General features: G+C 49.2%; 1 protein-coding gene across 2 annotated transcripts in view; it reads left to right on the top strand.

Annotated features, from left to right (window-relative positions):
• RELT (RELT TNF receptor) overlaps positions 1 to 24841 on the top strand; it is a 92206-nt gene extending 67365 nt beyond the window's left edge. For both annotated transcript variants that reach the window (XM_068266606.1, XM_068266607.1), the window contains exons 8-11: positions 1909 to 1990; positions 12939 to 13160; positions 14660 to 14840; positions 22195 to 24841. In XM_068266606.1, coding sequence (XP_068122707.1) covers positions 1909 to 1990; positions 12939 to 13160; positions 14660 to 14840; positions 22195 to 22206 — 497 coding nt within the window. In that variant the 3' untranslated portion in view covers positions 22207 to 24841. The remainder of the gene's footprint in view (positions 1 to 1908; positions 1991 to 12938; positions 13161 to 14659; positions 14841 to 22194) is intronic.
• The last annotated feature ends 1449 nt before the right edge of the window (positions 24842 to 26290 follow it).

Here is a 26290-nt window from a genome sequence, read left to right as displayed (position 1 = left end):
CTCAGTAATTTACTGAAAAACATTTTTTCAATTCAGGAAGACCTGTTGGGTAATACGTAGAACTGTAACCAGCTCTGGAGAAGGTTTTGGCAACAAGCTGTGTTCTGCTGAGGAGGGGGGGTTGTTTGTCAAACTCAAATACAAAGTGGGCCTGAAATTGAACACTGGGACCGCATCGTGGACCAATCTCAATGTCTAGTGGCCACCTCCCTTCCTTATAAAGTTCCCTGGTGCCTAATGGCACACTTCCTCCCCTATACAGTTCCCTGGTGTCTAGTGGCCTCAGGTCCTCCACTATACAGTTCTCTGGTGTTTAACCTCCCTGGCGGTTTAATTATTTTGCCAGGGAGGCTGCGGGAGGGTTTTTTTTAAATTAAAAAAAAAATATTTCATGCAGCCAACTGAAAGTTGGCTGCATGAAAGCCCACTAGAGGGCGCTCCGGAAGCGTACTTTCGATCGCCTCCGGCAATCGAAAGTAACAAGATAGGCCGCAATGAGCGGCCTATCTTGTTTCGCTTTCCTCGTCGCCATGGCGACGAGCGGAGTGACGTCATGGACGTCAGTCGACGTCCTGACGTCAGAGCCGCCCGATCCAGCCCCTAGCGCCGGCCGGAACTGTTTGTTCCGGCTGCGCTGGGCTCGGGTGGCTGGGGGGACCCTCTTTCGCCGCTGCACGCGGCGGATCGCCGCGGAGCGGCGGCGATCGGGCAGCACACGCGGCTGGCAAAGTGCCGGCTGCGTGTGCTGCTTTTTTCAGAACTCAAATCGGCCCAGCAGGGCCTGAGCGGCGACCTCCGGCGGCATACCCCGAGCTCAGCTCGGGATTATCGCCAAGGAGGTTAATTGACCTCACTCCCTTATACAGTTTCCTGGTGTTTAGTGGTCCTCCCTCCCTACCCTATATAGTTCCATGGTGTTTAGTTGTCCACTCCTCCCCTATACAGTTCCCTGGTGTCTAGAGCTTTCCCCTTCCTCCACCATGTGGCTTCCCTGATGAGCTAGGACTTCGCCTCTGGTCTAGCTTTTCTGGTGGTCTAAAGTGGTCCACAAATAATGCAAAGTGGGGAAAACACTTGGGTGCCAAATTTGATGGCTCTGAGGGCCAGATTTGGCCAGAGTTTGACATGTATTTGATACAGTAATGTTCTCCTACTTCTGCCCTGACTCGTGCTGATTCTTCAGGTGGTCTGTCTAAAATTTGAGCCGTTCTGTTGCAAGCATACCACTAGAGGGCCCTCTCTCTGTATCAGTATTTTCCTGTGCAGTGGGATACAGCGCAAACCTCTATGAATATGCCCTTTTCCTGCATTTTGTGGTTTGTTTTTTTTAACCTTCTGATGTTCTGCCCTGCAGTACATCGGCGCCAATGGAGTGAGGAGTAGAACGGGGTTGCTCCTCCTATTGGTTGTCTCCTTTGCTTTTCCATTTTACTGAATGCTGATTGTCAATTACCGACAGCTCCAGGCTGGAGACAAATACGGAGCATCTCACTTGTGCTACGGCATGCGCTAATCTTTTGGACTTAACATATATTGAGATGTTTAATGCACACGTCGGTTATTTACCTCACTAGTTGGTAATTTTAGTTTTCCATGCTAGAACAGCCTTTAGTGAATTGACATTTGACAAGATATTTTTTTAAAATCATCTGTTTCTGAATGATTGAATGTGGTAATGCTTAGTGAATTGAGCCCATAGTCTTCATGCAGATCTAGCAGTCTCAGGGTCAGTGTTCTCCCCATGCTCTTTTAGGCGGGTTTCCCACCCGCCTACTTTTTCATGCCGCCCGGCTGCAATAAAATTTCTAGAGAAACACTGAGGGTGGTATGGGGGCGTCCGGTGCAGTGTCGGTCTTTAGTAAGAAATGATCTGTGACATGCTGTTTTTTTCCCCTTATTGCACATTAGAAAATGCTGTTGCTTTGGAAGAACTGCTGAAGGATTATCAGAGCAAGCAGCTCCCCGCTGTAGGAAGCAAGTCACCCCAAAGGTATGTGTCTGCAGTGATAGTGCCGGTTATTGCACACCTAATACTTACCTGTGTGTATGGCAAGGCAGGGCCTAAGGGCTCATTTCCACTAGTCACCGCGTGCGGCTGCGAGACGCACGACGGGACTTCCGGGTCTGCGGGTACACAGACAAATCACACAAGACATGCCATTCACGGCTATGGGATCCGCTGCCTCCCGCACGAAAACTGATCGCAATGGCGGCGCCATTATTTCCTATGGCAGAGTTTCCCAGAGCAATTTGACTGCGGGGAAACTCTGCGGATTCGGCCCGGTTTCCGCACTAGTGGAAACAGGCCCTAAAACATTACATACATTAATATGTGATTAAGGCAGCGTCTGCAAAGACTATGCGGTCAGTTCATACATATCTCTCTGCATGGGAGCACCGTGGCTTTGTGTAGGTCATAGATATGTGTTGCTAAAAGGCTGAACTGGATATGGCGTTATTATGCAAGATGGCTGCTTCCACACTAGGAAAATGTGATGTGATGGCACTATTATTGTTATGTATTTATATAGTGCTGACACATTCTATCACATTGTAGCACTGTACAAAGTACATAGTCATGTCGCTGACTGTCACTCAGAGGAGCTCACACTCTAATCCTACCATAGTCATAGTCTTGTGTTTCCTTCTATATTATTATTATTATGTATTTATATAGCAGTGACATCTTCTGCAGTACATTACAGAGTGTGTAGTCATGTCACTGACTGTCCTCAGAGGAGCTCACAATCTAATCCCTACCATAGTCATCATGTAATGTCCTACCATATTATTATGTATTTATATAGCACTGACATCTTCTGCAGCACTTTACAGAGTACATAGTCATGTCACTGACTGTCCTCAGAGGAGCTCACAATCTAATCCCACCATAGGAGGAGGACGTGTGTTGGGAGAGCTCCTGGACTTCCAGGGGAGGCCTTTGGTCTGCATTGTCGGATCCAGCTTTAAAGTGCTTTTCTGGGCATACTTTCCACCTGAAGTCCCTGCTCCGGGCCTTGCCGGGCAGGGGCTTGCCTAAGCTAACTGGCCGCTCCAGCCATGGAGCGGCCAGCTCATACCCCCCTACGACTTCACCAACTTACCTGGGGGACGTTGGAAATTCCTCGGGTGAAGATATCGCCAACAACGCGATTGCATGGGTAAAGGCAGCGAAAGCCTGCGTGGAAACCCTGGAACAACTGAGGTACAACTTTGCAAGGGCCCGCTTCCGCTATGGAATTAAATGGAAGCCAGAGATGCTGTGGCAAGACAAGGCGATGCTAGACCTGAGGAAGCGAATTATACAGCAAAAATCAAGGTTAGCAGAGCTTGAGAAGATTGGTGGTCCCTTTTCCGAACAGTTAGGATATAAGAAGAGGTTCAAAAAGATGTTGAAGCCTGAACAGTATGTAGACGATAGCGACACGGAAGATGACTGTGTCATACTTGAAGATGAGTGCACCCCCCCGGAGAGACCCCCGTGGATAAAGGTGGAGGTGTCCCAGTCTCCCATCCCGCCCGGGCAGAGTGTGTGTGCAGAAGACCTCATGGAGGGTGGAAGTAAGGTGCAAGTACCGGGCCCTGTGGCGGGTGTCCAGGTGAGTGCCGATGATGCTGGTGCTGCTGCCCCTGCTGCTGGGGGTCCTGGCGGTGTGCGTGCTGCTGGGGTTCTCAGCGAGGCGGTGGGTGGCGGTGCTGGTGTTGTCCCTGTTGTAGCTGCGGCTGGCATGCCCCCCTCTGACTTACCTGGAGGTGGCGGTGTGGCTGCGGCTGCACAGGCCTCCCTGGACACTCGCATGGTCTCTGCTCCCGGTGGACTCCTGGCCCTCGCATCGGGGTCACCTATGGTGGCTGGTGTGGGGTCTGGGGTGAAGTTGGGAGCGGGGCCATGCGCCCAGGGTCATTGGGAAAGCTCCCCGCCGTGTACAGCGGTAAAACAAGATGGCGCTGGCCTCCCGAGCGATGCTCCGGCCACGCCAGCTCAATTTCCGGTCGGCGGGGCGGAAGTGACGTCGGCAGCTATCATTCCGCCTGAACACGGAAACGCCATAGTGGCCAATGCGGCCGAAGACAGAAATGCAGTTCCTATTGATGCGGCGGTAATTCCGCGTCAAGACGGAGTTTCTGAAGCGGCTAAAGCGTCCAAAGATCCGCATGAAGACGGAATTGCTATTGAAATTGATGAAGGTGAATGCGGAATCGTTTCTGATATTGCTGCTGATGGAAATGCCATTAGTGTAGATAGAGAGGAAGGCGGAATTTGCCATGATGATGCAGGGGATGCATCCCCACTACTGTTGGAGGCAGGGGATGCGGAAAATCAACCGGCAAGTACAGAACTACAGAGCGAGGTGGCTGCTGAAGGTGATAATAATGATGCAAGTGGGGAAGAAGATGGAATAAGATTCCAAAGAAGACAGTCTGGAAATGAAAGAGTCATGGTTGCAACCACATCTGCAGGACTGCAGGAGGATCCACAGGGGAGCGGGGCAGCGTTCCTGGGACTTGTGGATTCTACACTTAATGAAGAACAAAGCAAGGAGATATTGCGTTTGGCTGCGCAACCAAAGTTGGATATGGACTTATCCGTTGAGGAGTTTGTAGAGGAAGATACCTTTCAGGAAGATGGATCAGAACAGGCTGACTCCTCCGATATGGATATTATTGAAAGTGACGTTGAACAACTGGCCCAGGAATTCTTTCCATCCTCTGGTGAGGAGGAGGGTGCGAGTTCTCCTGAGGACCAGAGAGAGGAAGAGGACGCTGAACAACGGATGGGTGAGGTGCAAATGTCTTTTCCTGACAAGGTGTCAAAAAGAAGAATTAAGAAAAAAGGGAAAAACAAAATAAGCAAGTCAAAAAAATTAAATATTGATGTTGGTAGGAAAGAGGGGGAAAGTAGAAGGGTCTCTGTGTCAGAGGTAGAGGAAACCGATGAGTCCTCCCAAGGTGCCCAGGGTGGGGCGGGTGTCCCTGCATTTGTGCAAGAGAGTGAGGGTGGGGAGATTTTGTTGGTCCGAAAGGAGAAGGGGGGTACCCCGGTAAGGAAAGAAAAAGGGGGCAAAGATCTTGACCTGCTTTTTGGGAGGAACCTCCTCTCAGATTTCATATCCGAAGACAGGGAGGGGTACCAAAGAGGGGGTAAGAAAAAGAAAAAAAAAGAGAGGCACCCAGAACCGCCCCCTTTGGTGATCAGTGACATTGTCACAGAATTCAAAACAATTGATCTAACATACAGACTAGAAAAGACCAGGCTCGTGGTTATTGACGAGCATTCTGGCGAGGCTGTGGTTTTGGCGGTGGAGCCAGGGGGATATTATGGAGGCCTGCACCTGGTGGGCATGGGCGACCCCAAGTGTGGCCTCCAGCTCGAGTTCCATGCAGACGGAAAGAAATTTATTGTGCGCAATGACACTATTACCAGATACTCCTTTTCAGGAAAACAGGAGTGGATGGAGGCCATATTTGGGCTCGGGCCGAATGCCCCCAGGTATAGGCCCCCCCCTCCCCCTGTCTCCACTGCGGGCAGCCTCGTTCAGACAGACGTCGCAGCTCCTGCAGCCAATCCTGGCGCTGTCAGGAAAGGTGTTAGTACGGTTGTAAGCACTGATACTAGTGCTGGTGTTGTAATGGGGGCTGGTGGGGGTGCTGTGAATGGGCCGGAGCTGCCAGAGCTGGAGAGCGTAATTAGAGTGGGCTTTCCTGAACTTGGTCCTGCCCAGAATCCTGGAGCTTTGGCTCCCCTGGCGGCCTCGGCCCAGGGCACCTCATCGGCTCGTCCGGCTTCTTATTCGAGGATTGTTAGGGGTGCTGCTCCTGGTAGGAGGGTTCTGGCTCCCCTGGAGACAGGATTGGAGGATGGTGTCCCAGGTCGAAGGAATGTCGTTCGCCTTAAATGGGATCATATCTTTCTACCTGTCCCGACTAAAAAGCAGTTTACTAAGTACCTCCTCGACCTGGGAATAAGGCCGGCAGACCTCTATGCGATCCTGGCTCCAGGGGATCCTCCGTCATATTATGATGTGTCCTTCCTCTCCCAGCATGGTATGGAGTCCTTTTTAGAGGAGCGTTTAAAGTTTTCAGAGAATGGTGAATGGCATGGTTTTAAGGTTATTCCATTGTCCAGACAGACGCTGGAGAGGAAGGCGCACATTGTAGTGCAGAATGAGAGCATTCCGGTGCGGGACCTGATGACTTGGGTCCAACATTGTGCTGACATAGTGTCCCCGCCGCACAAGGTCCTGGACGAGCTCGGGATCTGGTGGGGGGAGTATGAGGTGGCGATCCGGCTCCATACAAAGGAGGGGGTTGTCACCCATATTCCCCGTTCCGCCCTCATAGGGCGGGACAAGATCATCACCTACTACCCGGGCCAACCCAGGACCTGCAACAGGTGTGGCAAGAGGGGACATTTGGCCAGCGGCTGCCCAGATCCGAGGTGCAGTCGCTGCCAGGAGTTCGGGCACTCTGCGTCATCCTGCAGAAGGATTAAATGTAATTTCTGTTTTGAGTTTGGCCATCCATATACGGAGTGCCCGATCTCCTGGGCGACGATGCCCTCGGATCTGAATGTCGCCATGTTGGCAAGGATGGGAGAGAGCCAGGATGTCTCTGTGGTCGATCCCAATGTGTGTGTTGAGTCTGTCCCAGTTCCTAACGTGTCTGCGTCCAGTGTGAACCAGTCCTCCGTAGTCCCTCCCCCCAGCTCTCTTCCAGCCAGCATGGCCTCTGATAGGCAGCCTGGGCCTGAGTCATCGGCTCCCGCCCGGGATGCTGCTCAGGGCGGAGGTGGCCCTCCTCCCAAGGAGCAGCGACCCAGACCTATGAGGAGCAGGGAAGGGGGTGGCCTTCGGCCCCTCACTGCTGCTCCCATGGGTCCGCCTTTAGCGCCCATACCTCCTCCGAGGAGGAAGAAAAAGGCTCCCCCTACTGCTGCTCCGGCTGCAGGTGATCCTACCCTACCCCCTCCCGTTCCTGGCCCCTCAGTTCCTGCAGTGTCCCTCCCCCCTCCTATCCCCCCAGCTCCTGCAGTGTCCCTCCACCCTCCCACCCTCCCAGTTCCTGCAGTGTCCCTTCCCCCTCCTGGCCCTGTTGTCCCAACCCCCTCTCTGGCCCCTCCTGTCATTGTCCCACTCCCTCCCCCCCCTTCCACCTGCCCCTCCGCCTTAGCCAGCGGTAGTGGGTTTGCTCTATCTAGTTCTGTCCCCGCAGGTTATGCCTTTTCGGCCCCTTGCCCCACAGATGCAGCCCTTGCCCCTTGGAAAAGGGAGCACCTTTCGCAGGAGGATAAGTCCTACCTAGAGGAACGTTTTAAAACAAAAAAAAAGAAAGGCGTTAAACCTTTGTGTAGGGGTCTCCCTGAGAATCCAAGGGCAGCAAACAGAGTAGCTGCCCACCAAAGGAGACAAAGGGAGAAGGAGATAAGCCTGTCTAACAGGTTTGACGTTCTGGCTGTCTCTCCTCTTGCCTCTGAGGAGGAGGAGATGGTGGTGGAGAGTCCTGCTTCCGTAGGGGAGGCTTTGTGATTTGTGTTTACGTTGTTTATTTTTTGTAAATGTTGTCTTTTGCTTTATTTTATTGTCTTTGTTTAAAGAAGGATAAAGGGAAACCTTAAATCACCCTGATGGCGGTTCCCCCACCACTCATATTGGCAACGATCAACGTTGCTAGTATTAAAATGACCAGAGCTCGAAAATTGGCTTTTTCGATTTTGGCTGCCCATGAGGCTGATGTTTTTTTCCTGCAGGAGACCAGGCTCACCTCTGCGGCTGACCTCTGGTTGGCTGAGAGGGACTGGGTGTCCGGTCCGAGTTTTTGGTCACTTGCGGGAGAGCCTGGTAGTGGTGTGGCGGTCCTTTTTAGGGCCGACATGGTAACTTGCCGGCGGGTTATTGAGGTGGAGATGGGGAGGTGTCTGGTCCTAGACGTCTGTGTGAGGGGGCAGGACCTCAGGCTTATTAACATCTATGCCAACCCCAGGTTTAAAGGGGAGAGAAAACGCCTTCTTACACAGATCAGGTCATACCTTTTTTCAGCCTATCCAGTGATCCTGGGTTTTGATTTTAACACCATCACTAGGGCCATGGACAGGGCAAGGGCCCAGGTCCGGATAGGTGTAGATAGCAGGTTTCTAGTTAGATTAGTTAATGAGTCCGACCTGGTAGATGTGCACGTTCGTCACTCCCCAGGTCTCACGGGTTTCACTTTTCAGAGAGGTAGTAGTAGGTCCAGGATAGATAGATTTTTTGTTTCAGAGAGCCTCATCACTTCAACTCCTAAGTTGTTGGCGGTGGAGTTCTCGGATCACCTTATTCTGTCAGTGGGCTTAAATGCTTCGGATGCTCCTCCCAGGGGTCGGGGTATCTGGAGAATGAATTCGTCCCTGTTGCTGGAAGAAGAGGTGAGACAATCCTTTGAGGAGTTTTTTCAAGCACAGGTTTCCATCCTGGACTGCTTTGACAATAGGTCTGAGTGGTGGGAGGAGGTCAAAAAACGTGTTGTCAGATTTTTCAAGGGTCTAGCTACCCGTAGAGGTGTTGATAGAAACTTGGCTTACCAGGCTCTAAGGGAGAGGTTGACTATCCTTGTCTCTGAGGGCGGAGATCCGGGGGAGATCTCTGAGGTCAAACTTCACCTCAGGCAGCAGCAGTACGATCGGCTGGCTTCTTTGGCTCTGGAGAGGGATCATGGTAAGTACCACTCGCCTGACCCTTACCAGAGTTTTAAACAAAGTTCAGCGCTTAAGACGGTCATCGGTCTCAGGGATGGCTCGGGGTCGCTGGCAAAGTCCAGGTCAGAGATCTTAGCCATCGCTAGAGAGTTTTACGCTGATCTGCTTGGGGAGAAGCCACTTGACCAGACAAGGATGGAAGACTTCTTGGATTCCACACCAGGTCTGGGAGATATTGATATTTCTGCCATAGATTTAACAGTGGAGATTACTGCAGATGAAGTAGCAAGAGCCATTGGTGGCCTTGCGCCTAAAAAGACCCCGGGTCCGGATGGACTGACGGCCGGGTTTTACAAGGCTTTCGTGTCCGTTCTGGCCCCTCAATTGGCTGGAGCTTTTAATGATTGCCTTGCTGAGGGTCAGTTACCACCCTCCATGAGGCAATCTGCGGTAATCCTGCTGTCAAAAGGTCGTGATCCGGAGATGATTGAGAACTGGCGTCCCATCAGCCTTCTCAACGTCGACAGGAAGATCCTGGCGAAAATTTTGTTCTGGCGGTTGTCCCAGGTGACAGATGTACTTTCCTGCCATCAGCACTGCTCTGTTGTGGGAAGGAGCACGCTCTCAGCACTGTTAGCTGTCCGGGAGGTCCTGGAGCGGTGCAGGGCTGAGGGTTGGGGAAAATACCTGCTGACGTTGGATCAGTCCAAGGCTTTTGATCGGGTCAATCACAAGTATCTGTGGCGGTTACTTACTGTGTACGGTTTGCAGGGGAGGTTTGTAGATTGGCTGCGAACTTTATACAAGGAGGCTGAGAGTTTTATGCTGATCAATGGATGGATAGGCCAGCCTTTTGAGGTGAGCTCGGTTGTCCGCCAGGGTTGTCCACTGAGTTCTCTGCTATACGTGTTTGCCATCGACCCCTTCGTGAGAAGGCTAGAGGGCAGCATGCTTGGTGGGGTTCCGGTGGGCATCTCTGGGAGCTCATCTTTGAAGGTGGTGGCATATGCTGATGATGTCACTGTGGTGGTCTCGGATGCAGAGGAGGCGTTGGTGGTTGCTGAGGAGATCACCCGGTACTCATTTGCATCTGGTTCCAAGATCAATCCGGATAAGTGTGAAACTCTCTGGATGGGCAAAGATGGAGAGTCCTTTAGACTTCCCGGATCCTTTCCCGTGCCTCAGGATGAAATCAAGATTCTCGGCATCAAATTTGGCCCAGGCGATTATGGCCTGCGAAATTGGGTTAGCAAACTATCAGATGTCGACAGGAAAGTGGTCCGCTGGAAAGGTTGGAGTTTGACCTATAGAGAAAGGATTGACCTGATCAAGACTTACCTGATACCAATATTGTTGTATGTCAGTTACGTCACGATTTTGCCAGCATCCCTGTATACCAGGATCAATGGCTTGTTTTTCCAGATGTTATGGGGAAACAAGCTAAACCATGTGCGTAGAAATATTACCTATAAAACTAGGCGGGAGGGTGGCCTAGGTATGTTCAACCCGATTGTTTTCTTCTCCTTAATTTTTATTAAGCACAATATTGGTAGTATGTTAATGGAGAACCCGCCTGGTTGGGTAGGGATCTTTCAGACTTGGTGTGAACCTTACCTTGGGGAATGGAAGAGCGGTGGCCCAGTGAAAAATCTGAGGAGACGTCATGGCTACCTCCCGGCCTATGTCTTGCCGTGTTTGAAGAAACTGTTGCAGTGGGGATTGACAGTGGAGAACATCAAATCGGTCGACAGGAAAGCCCTGTCGGCATGGGTGGTGGACTCCTGCTTCCCTGACTCACTGACCTTGAGGGATTGCCCAGGCACAATTTTGGAGGAGGGATTGCGTTTGTTGAACTCGCCGCGGATTCCGAACAAATTGTGGGACATTGCCTGGCTTACCTTCCAGGGCAAGCTTTACGTTAGAGGGTTCATGAAGTGTCGGGATGTGGAGGAACGTGGTTGTCCTCGGCAGGGGTGTGCTGTTGAGGAGACCATGGACCACTTCTTGATGTCATGTCCCTTTAATGTAAAAGTGTACAATCAGGTAGGGAGGGTCCTGAATATCCCGTTTCTGGCGCATCTTGGTTATGCCGAGTGGGCCTATGGAGCGTTTAATCAGCGCCAGGGTTATGATTTGTGCACTTTGTATATAGTTAGCCTAGTGGTTAGGAGACACTTATGGTTGGCACGGTGTGATCTAGCGATTAGAAAGAAAGACTTGCCCGTTCAGGTGGTGGTGAGCACTATTCTTGGTGAGGTGGGAACCATTCGGTACTTGGAGAGGAAGAAGCTGGGGAGAGGGGCTTGGATTCTGGCGTGGCAGAATGTCAGGCCTCCTTGACTTGGTGGAAGTCTCTCCTGGGTGCAGCTTACTGTCTCTTTCTTTTTCACCCTAGATTTTGATTTTTCTTGATTTTTTGAAGTATTGGCCGCAGGCACACAGGGAGCATCCCTTTGTGCTTCTCTTTATGTGTGGGTGAGGCGTTGTCTTGTCTTTGGGTATTTTTTTTTAGTTTCTATCTTGTCTTGTGTTCATCCTCAGTCTCATGTTGCTGGGTATTTTTTGGGCGTAGAAGTCCCATGGTATGTGTGAGGTGTGCATGGTGTATGGTGTGTATGGTGTTGTGTTGGTGCTGTCTTTCACTTTTTGGGGTGGGATATGTTGTATATTTTTTTTCTTTCTTTTCTTTTTTGTCTTGTCAGTACGAATGACATAGTGTAGGTGTTGTTTTGTCATTTTTGGTGGTGGTTCATGTTGTATGTATTTTTGTTCTTTTTTTTGTCTGGTAGTCTCGTTTTAGTATGGATGGTAGTGAATGGTGTCTCCCCTGATACGGTACATTGTGTTTTTCTTGATGTAATGATGCAGTACAGGTGTTGTTCTGTTTCCTTTCTGTATATATACATGAGATGAAACTTGTCTTTGATTTGTTGTGTCTATTGCATACCTTATTTTTTTTTGATGTTGTATGCATTGGAGTTACCTTTCCAGCCTTATGATGGCATACCTTTTAACCTTATTTATTTTTTGTGTATGCTATCTTTTTCGATTTACTTTAATAAAAAAAAATCCACAATCTAATCCTACCATAGTCATAGTCTAATGTCCTACCATATTAGTATGTATTTATATAGCACTGACATCTTCTGCAGCACTTTACAGAGTACATAGTCATGTCACTGACTGTCCTCAGAGGAGCTCACAATCTAATCCTACCATAGTCATAGTCTAATGTCCTACCATATTATTATTATGTATTTATTTAGCACTGACTGTCCTCAGAGGAGCTCACAATCTAATTCTACCATAGTCATACATATATACATCGTAGACTTGGGCCAATTTAGGGGGAAGACCATTAACTTACCTGCATGTTTTTGGAATGTGGGAAAAAATTGTAGTCTCTGGAAGAAACCCATGCTGACACGGCGAGAACATACAAACTCTGTGCAGATAGTGCTTTAACTGGGATTTGAATTGGGGACTCAGCACTGCCATATTGTAATATATTCCATTTCTCCATTTCAATCTGTAAGCAGCTAAGAATATCAGGAACTGACACTAAGTTTAAAGTGCTGTTCTTTGCAACCTTGGCAACAGAACTCTGTGTACTGTGTTTGGAGTACTGTTGCCTTGCTGTGGGTATAAGAGAAGGACTGGGCATTTTTGTAATGAAGGAAGGTTTGGTGAATGTCGTGAATGGCAGTCACTGGACTCACTGCTTTTATATGATCTCACAACAAACTGCAGCTCTGGTAATGATAAAAACAACTTGAATGCACGTTGTGTTCGGTGGAACTAATGGCGGATATTTGCTTCCAAAATGGTTTGCATATAAGAGCAGTCCATACTAAACTCTTCCTCCAGCGTTGAGGTTCCTCCAGTTGGAAAGGGTCCCTTCCTATACCAGTCAGCAAGCAAGCAAACTCGAACTGGAGGGAACCTCAACGCAGGGGAAGGGGTGAAGTACAAAAGGCATGCAAACCATTTTGGAAGCGAATATCCTCCAATAGAGGAAATGAATACAACTTGCATTCTGTTTTTTATTATAATGACTACAGTTCCAGCTTGTTGTGCATGTTTTGAGTGCAGAGGGTTATGATTGTTTGTATGTAAATTGACCACTCCCCTCAGCACTTTCTTTCCAATTTGAATCCGGGGCCCCCATAGGATGAGCACAGCTTCCCTTACGTGTGTGTCTACATTTCTATGATCTGTCAGAAGCATAAAAAGTGACTCATCACACTTCCTGTCTGTGTTTCGGCAGATTCCACCTCCTCCCTCAGATGCCCAAAATCTGCAAACATCAGCACCACCTCCACACGGTGCAGAGCCTGGCCTCCCGCTCCGACATCTGCTGCTCCCGCTGCAGCCAGAAGAAGTGGCCCAGCATCCCCACCGCATCCCAGTCCAGCCACAGCCTGAAGTCTGCCAGGACCGCCTTCAAGAACTCCAGGTCCGGGGAGATCACCATCCTGTCCGTGGGCAGGTCAGTACTGCTCTCTGTGCTGCTTAAAGTGGATCTGAATTCTAGATTTGCAATGGGTTTGTGTGGAAATAGCACTCTTCTTTTTCTGCTCAATGACGTGAAAGCAATATGACATTTTTAGTTGCTTCACACATAGTTCTGTTTGATGGAGCAGAGTGGTCTGTACATGACGCAGATAGACACCCAGTATAACAACTTAGAACTCTTTACTGAAGAAAATGTTACATAGTTACATAGTTACATAGTTATTTTGGCTGAAAAAAGACATACGTCCATCGAGTTCAACCAGTACAAAGTACAACTCCAGCCCGTCCCCCACATACCCCTGTTGATCCAGAGGAAGGCGAAAAAAACCCCACCAGGCATGGTCCAATTAGCCCCAAATGGGAAAAATTCCTTCCTGACTCCAGATGGCAATCAGATAAAATCCCTGGATCAACATCATTAGGCATAACCTAGTAATTGTAGCCATGGATGTCTTTCAACGCAAGGAAAGCATCTAAGCCCCCTTTAAATGCAGGTATAGAGTTTGCCATAACGACTTCCTGTGGCAATGCATTCCACATCTTAACCACTCTTACTGTAAAGAACCCTTTCCTAAATAAATGGCTAAAACGTTTTTCCTCCATGCGCAGCTCATGTCCTCTAGTCCTTTGAGAAGGCCTAGGGACAAAAAGCTCATCCGCCAAGCTATTATATTGCCCTCTAATGTATTTATACATGTTAATTAGATCTCCTCTAAGGCGTCTTTTCTCTAGACTAAATAAACCCAGTTTATCTAACCTTTCTTGGTAAGCGAGACCTTCCATCCCACGTATCAATTTTGTAGCTCGTCTCTGCACCTGCTCTAAAACTGCAATATCTTTTTTGTAATGTGGTGCCCAGAACTGAATTCCATATTCCAAATGTGGCCTTACTAGAGAGTTAAACAGGGGCAATATTATGCTAGCATCTCGAGTTTTTATTTCCCTTTTAATGCATCCCAAAATTTTGTTCGCTTTAGCTGCAGCGGCTTGGCATTGAGTACGATTATTTAACTTGTTGTCGATGAGTACTCCTAAGTCCTTCTCCAAGTTTGATGTTCCCAACTGTATCCCATTTATTTTATATGGTGCTAGACCATTGGTACGACCAAAATGCATGACTTTACATTTGTCAACATTGAATTTCATCTGCCATGTATGTGCCCATATAGCCATCCTATCCAGATCCTGTTGCAATATGACACTATCTTCCTGAGAGTTGATGATTCTGCACAATTTTGTATCATCTGCAAAAATAGCAACATTGCTCACTACTGCATCTACTAATGTGATAAATCATACAGCACCATCAGATAATGCAGCTTACTTAGAACAGAGAAGACCACACAGAGTGAATACAGGAAGTCACAATACCGTAGAGATCATTGCATTTTACACACAGTGACATCTTGTGGTCATTTTACTATACTGCAGAGGTTCATGCCAGCGTAATTAATTCTGTCTTCTGACTAACAGGTTTCGGGTGGCGCTCATCCCGGAGCAGAAGTCCAACCCCACAGAGGTGAAATCTGCCCCGGACATGAGTTGTCCGGACAGCCAAGCCCTTCCCAGCAGCGAGGACTCCGAACAACGGACGATGCTGTTCAACCCCCTGAAGACCAAAAACCACAGTCTAGAAGACACCAGCAAGCTGGAGGTAACGTGTAACATTACGGCCATATAGCTGTTAGTGCTGTGGTGATTATCTGGTGCAGCGGTGGAGATGTGTAGAGGCTGTAGCTCATGGGAATTCTCAGTATGAGAGGGACCCTAATCTGCTGAAAATACCACAAACCTGCCTCGATGGACAGAGAGGCGTTTGGTTCAGTCACTTAGCAACCAAGGATGGACCGCGACTCAGATGTCGCTACGAGCATGGGGTGGGGTTTACAGCAATATGTCTCTTGTGGGTTGTGGAAGTGAGAGGAAAAATATTAGATAAGAATTGAACTTCATCCCAATCAGTGGCTGATACCCCCTTTCCCCCTTTTCTCAAACGGATCATCAGGGGGGTCTGTGTGGCTGATATTGTGGTGAAACCCCTCCCACAGTGTGATGTCAGGACCATGGTGCTGGCAGCTTCCTGTCTGTGAACCTCATTGCATGCGGGGAAATTCGGGCAGCTGTTTCCAACGGCCAAAAAAGCAAGCAGCATCTCCTTCCACTGACATCACCTGCCAGCAGTAAAAATGTCCCCATGTGATAAATGTCAGAATGAAGGAGAGGAAATATTTTACAATGGGCAAACACTGACTAAATCATTTATACATAATTATTGTAAAAATGAAGCACTTTTTTATTACATTATTTTCACTCGAGTTCCTCTTTGTGTTCAGCTGGTTTAATAAAGATTTATTGGAAGAAAAAAAAACAGCTACATCAACTATAGAGGCAGAGACTCTGTGCAGCTTCCTGCAGCCTCTGCTCAGGTAAATTTCCCAGCATGCCTCTTGGTAGACAACGTGTTAGTCATGTGATCAGCAGCCCAGATAAGGAGAATTACAGATAGAATCTGGGCATGAATTAGCACTGCGGACTGCTGCTTTGTATATGCAGAATTTAGTATTTGGGTTTACGTCCGTTATACAAGTCATTGGAAATCCCTAGACTGATATCCTGGCTGGCTTCTAGGTCTCGTCAGCACACGGTGTGCCTCGCTCTCCTCTAATGAGCCCTCCTGGGTGTGTTGTCAGCCGTATGTCCCGCCCCAGAGGATCACTGCCAGGGAAGCTAATGTTTAATGAGTTGGGTAGAACAGGTTCATTTAACCTGCAGGGTGTGCAAGGAACAGCGCCGGCTTGTACGCTCCGGGGGTTTTATATCCACTCTCCTCATGTCTAACATAGCTTTCCATCGCACAGATGATTTCTGGTTTATTACGGATCTGTCAGAATTGGCACTGATGCTTGGAGTCTATGGAAAGTTACTCGATAACTTGCTCATCGGTTGTGAACTCAGTAAAGCTGACTGTAAGAATCTGAGAGGTTCTTGCAATGTAAAACCCTCATTCACTTTAAAGTAAACCTGAGCTGGGGGAGGGGGTGGATTATACTTACCTGGGTCTTCCTCCAGGCTTATCTCTCCCACACCGTCCTCCTCCACCTCCTGAATGTTCTGCAATTGGCCTTGTAAATTCCTCCAGTGCAGAAAGTCCTCCGTTCCGGGGGCCAACTGCGCATGTGTGGCCCAGTCGTAAGCACTCCATTGTCGCCAGGAGCATTCTGCGCCTGCACCGACTGACCCCGACTGGAGGACTTTACGGGGCCAATTGCAGAAGATCCAGAAGGCAGAGGAACACAGCGGTGGGAGGGATAAGCCTGGAGGGGGCTGGAGGAAGCCCGAGGTATGTATAATCCCCCCCCCCCCATCATCTCAGGTACACTTTAAAGAGAAACTCCGACCAGGAATTTAACTTTATCTTAAAGAGAAGGTTCAGGGACTGTTTAAAAAAAATAAAAATCCGCATCCACTTACCTGGGGCTTCCTCCAGCCCGTGGCAGGCAGGAGGTGCCCTCGGCGCCGCTCCGCAGGCTGCCGGTGGCCGACCCGACCTGGCCAGGCCGGCGGCCAGGTCGGGCTCCTTCCACGTTCCAAAATGCGCCTCACGGCGGCGCGCTGACTTCATCGGACGTCCTCCGGGCTTTACTGCGCAGGCTCAGAACTACTGAGCCTGCGCAGTAAAGCCCGGAGGACGTCCGATGACGTCAGCGCGCCGCCGTGAGGCGCATTTTGGAACGCGGAAGGAGCCCGACCTGGCCGCCGGCCTGGCCAGGTCGGGTCGGCCACCGGAGACCACCGGCAGCCCGCGGAGCGACGCCGAGGGCACCTCCTGCCTGCCACGGGCTGGAGGAAGCCCCAGGTAAGTGGATGCGGATTTTGATTTTTTTTAAAAAGTCCCTGAACCTTCCCTTTAATCAGTAGCTGCTAGCCCCTTTTGCATGAGAAATCGATTCCTTTTCACAAACAGACCATCAGGGGGCGCTGTATGACTGATATTGTGGTGAAACCCCTCCCACAAAGAAATTTTGAGTACGTACTCTTGGCAGTTTCCTGTCTGTGAACCCTGTTGCATTGTGGGAAATAGCTGTTTACAGCTGTTTCCAACTGCCAAAAAAGCATGCAGCAGCTACATCACCTGCCAACAGTAAAAATGTCACCATGTAATAAATGTCAGAATGTAAATCAGGGATTTAAAAGATTTTACAATGGGCAAACACTGACTAAATCATTTATACATAATTATTGTAAAAATGAAGCACTTTTTTTTAATTATTTTTCACTGGAGCTCCTCTTTAAGTACCAATGTTTTAGAAGAAGACTGGGTTGATGTGGCCAACAGATAGACCCCTCTCAGATAATTATCTGATGGAATCCCTCCACGCCTGCTGGGTCATCTATGCCCCTCCCCCTTCCTGGGCCGATTTTCAATAGATTTTAAAATGTCCACTTCCTGTGGGGTAACCAATGCCCCTCCCCCTTCCTGGGTCTTGCAGAGTGTGGGTGCTCTCACCTGTCTCTTCTCTCCTGGGAGCTGTGTTTCCCCTGACTAAAGGCTAGAGGCCAAACACTACAGGCACCGCTGCACATACCTTACGTGACCACTAGGGGCCGCTAGTGTTTAAGACATGACACAGGCGCCCTGGAAGAGACAGGGAGGGGCATTCGGTGGTGGAGAGAAGACACGGGAGAAAACACCAGTGAACAGGTGAGAGGCGGAGCGCCTCTGCATTGGTCATCCCTAAATCACTGTGCAGAGGGTGAGCTGGTGGTCACATGTCCCCCAGGACTGGTCAGAGAGGGTGAGCTGGCGGTCACATGTCCCCAGGACTGGTCAGAGAGTGTGCAGAGGGTGAGCTGGTGGTCACATGTCCCCCAGGACTGGTCAGAGAGTGTGCAGAGGGTGAGCTGGTGGTCACATGTCCCTCAGGACTGGTAATAGAGGGTGAGCTGGCGGTCACATGTCCCCAGGACTGGTCAGAGAGGGTGAGCTGGCGGTCACATGTCCCCAGGACTGGTCAGAGAGTGTGCAGAGGGTGAGCTGGTGGTCACATGTCCCCCAGGACTGGTCAGAGAGGGTGAGCTGGCGGTCACATGTCCCCAGGACTGGTCAGAGAGTGTGCAGAGGGTGAGCTGGTGGTCACATGTCCCCCAGGACTGATCAGGGAGGGTGAGCTGGTGGTCACATGTCCCACAGGACTGATCAGGGAGGGTGAGCCGGTAGTCACATGTCCCCCAGGACTGGTCAGAGAGGGTGAGCTGGTGGTCACATGTCCCCCAGGGCTGGTCAGAGAGGGTGAGCCGGTAGTCACATGTCCCCCAGGACTGGTCGGGGAGGGTGAGCTGGTAGTCACATGTCCCCAGGACTGGTCAGAGGGTGAGCCGGTGGTCACATGTCCCCTAGGACTGGTCAGAGAGGGTGAGCTGGTGGTCACATGTCCCCCAAGACTGGTGAGAGAGGGTGAGCTGGTGGTCACATGTCCCCCAGGACTGGTCAGAGAGGGTGAGCCGGTAGTCACATGTCCCTCAGGACTGGTCAGAGAGGGTGAGCTGGTGGTCACATGTCCCCCAGGGCTGGTCAGAGAGGGTGAGCCGGTAGTCACATGTCCCCCAGGACTGGTCGGGGAGGGTGAGCTGGTAGTCACATGTCCCCAGGACTGGTCAGAGGGTGAGCCGGTGGTCACATGTCCCCTAGGACTGGTCAGAGAGGGTGAGCTGGTGGTCACATGTCCCCCAGGACTGGTCAGAGAGGGTGAGCCGGTAGTCACATGTCCCTCAGGACTGGTCAGAGAGGGTGAGCCGGTGGTCACATGTCCCCCAGGGCTGGTCAGAGAGGATGAGCTGGTGGTCACATGTCACCCAGGACTGGTCAGAGAGGGTGAGCTGGTGGTCACATGTCCCCCAGGGCTGGTCAGAGAGGATGAGCTGGTGGTCACATGTCCCCCAGGACTGTGTCAGAGAGGATGAGCTGGTGATCACATGTCCCACAGGACTGATGAGAGAGGGTGATTGGTGGTCACGTGTCCCCCAGGACTGGTAATAGAGGGTGAGCCGGTGGTCACGTGTCCCACAGGACTGATGAGAGAGGGTGATTGGTGGTCACGTGTCCCCCAGGACTGGTCAGGGAGGGTGAGCTGGTGGTCATGTGTCAGTGTGATTTTCATTAATTTACATTGCGGCTAGGAAGGCGTGGGGCGGCTGAGACCGCAGGGCATAGACTGCAGTGTGACTCTCCTCTTGTACAAGTCACGGGGCCGCGCCCGAGGATGGGAAGTCTGCCAGCGGCCGGGGCACAAGGGACCTCATTGTCAGGGTGACATCAGCTGCATGTGGCAGAGCTCTTTAGAAAATGGACTTTGTGGGTTTAGCTTTTGCTCTGTGCTGTGCAGAACAAGGACACCACAAGGGAGGAGAGACGGTCCAATCAGAGCGCTGCGTGCGACTCAAGGACACGGCTCTCCTTCATCATCTGCTGCTCCTACACGGCTCAGGCCATTAGCCTCTGCACAGAACCTTAAAGAAAACCAGAGATCTCCGCTCACAAAGATTTTTCACTTACCCGGGGCTTCCTCCAGCCCTATAAGCACGGATGTGTCCCTCGCTGTCCTCCCGCGGTCCTCCTTTAACGGCAATCATCCCCAGTAACTGGGTCAGTCGGCTTTAGTCTGGGTCTTCTGCGCATGCGTCAAACTCCTGCACATGTGCAGAAGACCCCGGCTGACGTCACTGAGCCGAATACCGGGTCTGATTGCCGCCAAATGGAGGACCGTGGGAGGACAGCGAGGGACGCATCCGTGCGTATAGGGCTGGAGGAAGCCTCGGGTAAGTAAAAAATCTTTGTGAGCGGAGATCTCTGGTACCCTTTAAGTTAAAAAGAACCTGATGCGATAAACAATTGTGTCTATCCTCCTGTTTCTAAAAATGGAAGATGAAGAGAATCAGCAGGACAGCCAGGCAACTGGTATTGCTTAAAAGGAAATAAATATGGCAGCCTTTATATCCCTCTCACTTCAGTTGTCCTTTAATTCAGATAAAAACGACGAGTAGCACCGACCTATTTGTAGCGTTGACCTATTTCTGGCAGATCTGTATTACAGCTGCTGCTAATGTCTTCCAACACATCACCAATTATGTTACACTGGCAGCAACTTCAATCTGTGTGACAATAAAAGTTTGTTCCCCCCCCCACACACACACACACGCACGTCTTCCCTTTAAGAGGCTGCGATGGAAAGGGGCCCTGCGATTGGGGAAATGGCTGCGACGCATGGACTCGGGATCAGACAGGCGATAGCTGGGGGGGGAGGGGAGATCCAGCAATGACTCCGCTCTCGTGATCCTTGTAAACCGGAGTCTGGAAAGTGTGAGTCATGCTGAGAATAGCTTCAGGTCAAACAAACGCGGAACGGCCCAGACAGGTTCCCTTGCTGAGCATCAGAGGAGCGCACCTGCTAGCCGCCAAGCGCATTATTCAGATTCAAATGACGCCTTCACACCTGTCTGCTGGTTTCAGCAGAGGCAGCAATTATGTGTTTGCTGACAGTATATATACTGCAGGCCTGATAGAAGAAAGATAACGCTCCAGCTATACTTCACAGCTAAGTACACACAATGCAATCATTTTCACCCAGCAGGGATCAGGAAACAATCACTCGGGCAACTATTCGGGGGTGAGGTACAGACTGATCGCTAGCCTGAAGGCTACCTATGCATCCTGTTTCTGTGGAGGGGGGCGGGGGGACGGCAGAGCGGATTTCTGAAGTATGTGTTGTGCCAGCGCCACTTCAGTTGGTCGATGGGATAAGCCGATATGAGTAAAATATCGGCTTACACGCCACCTATCCTAACCTTAACCCCCCCCCTCCCCCCACTTTAACATTCCATACCTAGTGCCAAACATTAACATCCCCCCTCTAAAGCAGAACTCAGAACTTCTTCTCTGCTCTAAAAGATAAACAACAACATAATAACATTTAATGAAAAACATTTCTTTGTTAGAACTGATACAAATCCTGCAGTAAATCTGCAGTTTGTCTACTTCCTGCTTTCGTGAAAGCAGGCATAGGGTTAGCATTCTGTGTTTACAAATTAGCTGTTCTGCCTTGGCTTATCCTAGTTATTTTTGAGTGCCGAAATTACTGCTAGTAGCAGCCGATCCTTTACAATTGGCTACAACCATTAAATTCTATGTAGCAGCCTGTCGGCTACTACTCGCAACGGGCGCCCCAATAACCGTCTGGGCACCCGTTTGCCGATAATTTACATTGGTGTCTATGAGACGCCTGCTGATAGCGTGGCCCAAGAGACTTGCGGGCGGGGGGAGCAAAAATAACATTGCGATCAGTCCTGCCTGGGGGTTGGTAAGGATTGGAAGCAGTGGATCCTGGATGAAGCCAGAGCAGGATCGCTTGATGGCCGCTGTACACACAGAATTATTGTCTGCTGAAACGGCCGTTATGTCAGCGGACGATTGTTGCATGTGTGTACATACCTTTAGGCCCATCTCTGGGATTGGGCTGTTTTGGACTCCACTGACCCCATCCTCTTTTCACTCTCAACTCCACCTAACTAACACCCAACCCTTATACCTACTGGAATCTGAGGCTTAGCCTAGGCTGTTTATTTAGCAAAATTCCCAAATCCCCCCCCCCCCCCCCAGAGAATTCTGGGAGACCAGAGATCTTTTATACTGGCTTTGGAACTCCGTAAACGAACATTCCACAGAGATCACCTGCCAGTACTAAAGATGACGCCACCTGTGATAAATTTCAGGATATAAACCAGGGTGAGGAAATAATTTACAATGGGCAAACACTGACTAAATAATCTATAAATGAGTATTGTAAAAAATAAAAAAAAAGCAATTTTATTAATTTTCTTATTTTCACTACAGTTCCTTTTTAAGTACCAACCAGTAAAATGTGTAATAAATGCATTTGTCAAAGGCTGCCTCAAACTTCAGTAGTAGTGGGCTCACTATTTAACACTTTACAATGTGTCTCCTCTTTCTATAGGACGTCATCTGACTCCGCCCACCTTGCCCGAGTAGTCAGTCACCTGCACAGACCCAAGCTGTGGTGGGAGGGGCCTCCTGCTGGTCGCAGACGCACGGCGTGGAGTATGGCGCAGATGTCTCCACAGCAACACATCGCACTGCATTATAAAACTATCCTCGCTCATGGACAATGCCGGAGATGTTCCCATCAGATGTCGATGCCGGCCAGGGATTTTCGCACACCTGGCGTAGCGGCAAGCGTCTGTCTGAGGCGGAGCCGTAGTTTCTCATTGATCCATCGATAAAATAGACTGTTTTAATAACTGCAGGGACAATGTGGCGGTCCTCACAGCTGAAGAAAGCTCATCGGGGGTCTCGGAATATGGAGGACGGCGCTCGCCAGACCTGGTGACGACGGGGGTGACCTCTTGGACGCCATATTTGATGAGGGCATAGTGTCAGTCCTTCTTACTTTAAACCTAAGTCTTTATTGCTGCTGTTTTTTTTTATTTATTTATTTAATTTTAGCACATCTTTGTGTTTAGACACCGGTACAGTCAGAACGTTGCACAGGGCAGGGATCATACTGGTGTACTGTATGTATGATATGTTTACACTACAGGGGCATTTCTGCAGCAAAGCATGCTGGGAAGTATCTGCTTCAGCCATGTTTGAGAACCTTCTGAGTTCCCAGCCTGCTCTTCTGCTGCTAGTGTGGCCTGCTGCAGGGTGGCAAGGCATGCTGGGACTTGTTGTTCCACAATGCAGAGGCACAGATACCCTACAGTCGGTCTCCTTTATCAGGGGAACCATAGGAGAAAAAAATCTTGTCTTGTTGTCAAGTAGGTGTAAGGAGCAAAGAGCTCCACCCATAGCAACGAATCAGAATCCTCCTGAGCTGTAGTACAGTGTATGCTGATTGGTGAGCTCCACCCATAGCAACGATTCAGAATCCTCCTGAGCTGTATTACAGTGAATGCTGAGTGGTGAGCTCCACCCATAGCAATGAATCAGAATCCTCCTGAGCTGTAATACAGTGTATGCTGATTTGTGAGCTCCACCCATAGCAACGAATCAGAATCCTCCTGAGCTGTATTACAGTGACTGCTGATTGGTGAGCTCCACCCATAGCAACCAATCAGAATCCTCCTGAGCTGTAATACAGTGTATGCTGATTTGTGAGCTCCACCCATAGCAACGAATCAGAATCCTCCTGAGCTGTAGTACAGTAAATGCTAAGTGGTGAGCTCCACCCATAGCAACGAATCAGAATCCTCCTGAGCTGTAGTACAGTGAATGCTGAGTGGTGAGCTCCACCCATAGCAACGAATCAGAATCCCTCTGAGCTGTAGTACAGTGACTGCTGAGTGGTGAGCTCCACCCATAGCAACGATTCTCCACCCAAGCATGGATTCTGCTTAGCTTGCCCTATTTATTGAACAATAATGGCCAATGAAATGGTAATTTCTCCAGATTACTTGCAAATGTAATTCTAATATTCATGTACTATTGGAATTGGCACAATCCAAATCAGCAAAAAAGGCGTTTGATTTGCCCATTTCCAAGCGCCATACGATTTAGGGCCAGTTTACACTTGCTTAAAAAACGTACCCGTTCGGAATGTTTTTCGGTCCGCTTAGCACCAGAAACAGATCTTAATATTAAAAATAGGATCCGCCTCCACTTGTCAAAAAAACTGAATCCGCTTGCCGCGTTGCACTAAGCAGAACGCAGAGTCCAAACTTTGCACATTTTCCCAGACCGGAAGGGAAAATGTATGCAATGAAAGCCTGTGAGAACGGACAGTGTCGCCCTTTTCAATAACCAACGTGACGTAATATGTGTCCTGTTGCCGCTCGGTCCCCGTACACATCCCGGTGGCCAACAGAAACATGGGGATCTCCACTGGGCTGCAAAAAAACAATGGGAATCCTCAGTAACGGAGGATTCTCATTGGTTCATGGTGGACCAATGAAAAAAATCTCCCTGTTGCTAGGGCGAACTGGTCTATTGTCTCCTATCTGCCTCTACTGTCCTCCAGGCTGTGTACCAAGGGACCGAGCAGCGGGACACGTAAGTGGCGATGCGTGTGGGTGTACGTGACCGAGGCAGTACACGTGATCAAAGCGGATGGGTGGCTGCGGAGCGGATTGTGAAATAGCTGCAAACGGACAGATGCGCTTAGGGGATGCGCTGTCTGTGTCCATTTTGCATTTACTTTAGTGTGAACCAGCCCTTACACGCAAGGCGGAAAAAAATAGCATCTCAATGACCTATGGAGTTCTGTGGTTCTCTAGCAGCCTATCAGAATCCGCCTTTCTTTCTCCCATAATGCACTGCAAACATGAATGTGAGACTCTGGTCCCCTCATGTGCTCAGCATTCATGAATAGAAGCCTGAGAAAACTAGTGCAAGCTCTCTATAGTAGATTATGCAGATGTAAACTAAACGCAGCCATGAGGGACTCAAAGAAGCAAGATATCCCCTCTGTATTGCACAGTGCCATAAATATCCTTCCTTTTATTATCATTGTATGTGCAAGACTTTATTTTCTGATACGTGCATATGAATAGTTGGCCTGAATGGAAATAAAATATATATTTTGTCATATAGATGTAATATATTAGAATTAAGCAATTTTTTTTTAAATAAAGAGTATATTAATACATTTAAAGCCTATATCTCTGGGCTTCTTTTTAAATAAAATAAGTTAAAAGGAAACCGAGGTGAGAGGAATAGGGAGGCTGCCAAATTTATCTCCTTTTAAACAATACCAGTTCCCTGGCAGTCCTCCTGATTCTGTGTCTCTAATACCTTTTGCCATAAACCCTGGAACAAGCATACAACAGATCAGGTACTCTGACTCACCTGACCCAAGTTAGCCATATGCTTGTACCAGGGTTATGACTCAGACATGACTCTTGCCAAAGGATCAACAGGGCTGCCAGGTAACTGGCATTGTTTGCAAGGAGATAAATATGGCAGCCTCCATATCCCTATCACCTCGGGCTCCCTTCAAGGGGAAAAAGAATGGCTCAGGAAAGCCCGCTTTGGTCTCTGAACCTCCATCTCCCCCTCACCCAACACAGCACTTCTGACTCCTGTTTTGCAGATTCCAGACGGAATACGGTGGTAGCTTTATTCAGAGCTGTCCCACCTCATGTGCTACAGGGCGGAGTTCTGGAACAGGTGTGACATAGCGGCCATCTTGTTATGTGCCACTGCTGAAACTTCACCACACGGTGATGCTGAGGGAAAAGGGACCTGCGAAAGAAAGCAGAGGAGGTGCAGGAACCAGGGGAGCCTTTGAGGCGTTATCGTCTATTCTCCCCACAGGTGTTTTTTTAGGTGTGCCCAGAGGTCCGCTTTAACATTCAGCCTTCAGACCTCTGGTTCCTCAGCTAGCACTTACAGTACATGAGTGTGCTGTTCATCAGGTATCAATAAAACTAAACCAATTCAAAAAGTGCACCAGTCCTCCTCACACACACATGGTAGCCATTTTGTAACCAAACCAATTTTCCTCTATGCAGCTGGCTAGCACTTACAGTACATGAGTGTGCTGTTCATCAGGTACCAATAAAGCTAAACCAATTCAAAAAGTGCACCAGGCCTCCACACACACACATGGCAACCATTTTGTGACTTGACCAATTTTCAGCTCGATGCAGCGGATCATTTTTTCTCCTTGTCGCTAATTTTCAGGCATGGTATATAACGGCAGTGATGTCACTGCTTTTATATTTCGGTCGCTTTTGTTCAACCATCAAAAATGGCGTCCTTCAGCGTGTGATAGACGTGTGGTAGCATGTTAGTATGTGTTTGGCTCAGCAATGTTACTACTTGTGGTGAATGGGGTTCATATTAGTGTTTCAATGAAGAAAAATTGTGAAAAAGTGTAAAGTGCATACATATAAAATGTAGATTTCTCCCAGATTAAAATGCACTTTATTTTAGTTTTTGTTGACGTCACTTTCAGTTGGTAATAAAAATGTGACAGATCTGACAGGTTTTTAACTAATCCATTTTATGACGGGGATTCTTTGTTTTTTTTTATTACTAAATGGCAGTTGCTCAGTCCAGCTGCCAAAATAGTTTGCAAACAAGTAGGGAGG

The sequence above is a fragment of the Hyperolius riggenbachi genome, chromosome 2 (assembly GCF_040937935.1).
Source record: "Hyperolius riggenbachi isolate aHypRig1 chromosome 2, aHypRig1.pri, whole genome shotgun sequence".
Taxonomy (NCBI): Eukaryota; Metazoa; Chordata; class Amphibia; order Anura; family Hyperoliidae; genus Hyperolius; species Hyperolius riggenbachi.
The sequence above is the reverse complement of the archived record's forward strand: the minus strand, read 5'-3'. Positions and strand labels throughout refer to the sequence as shown.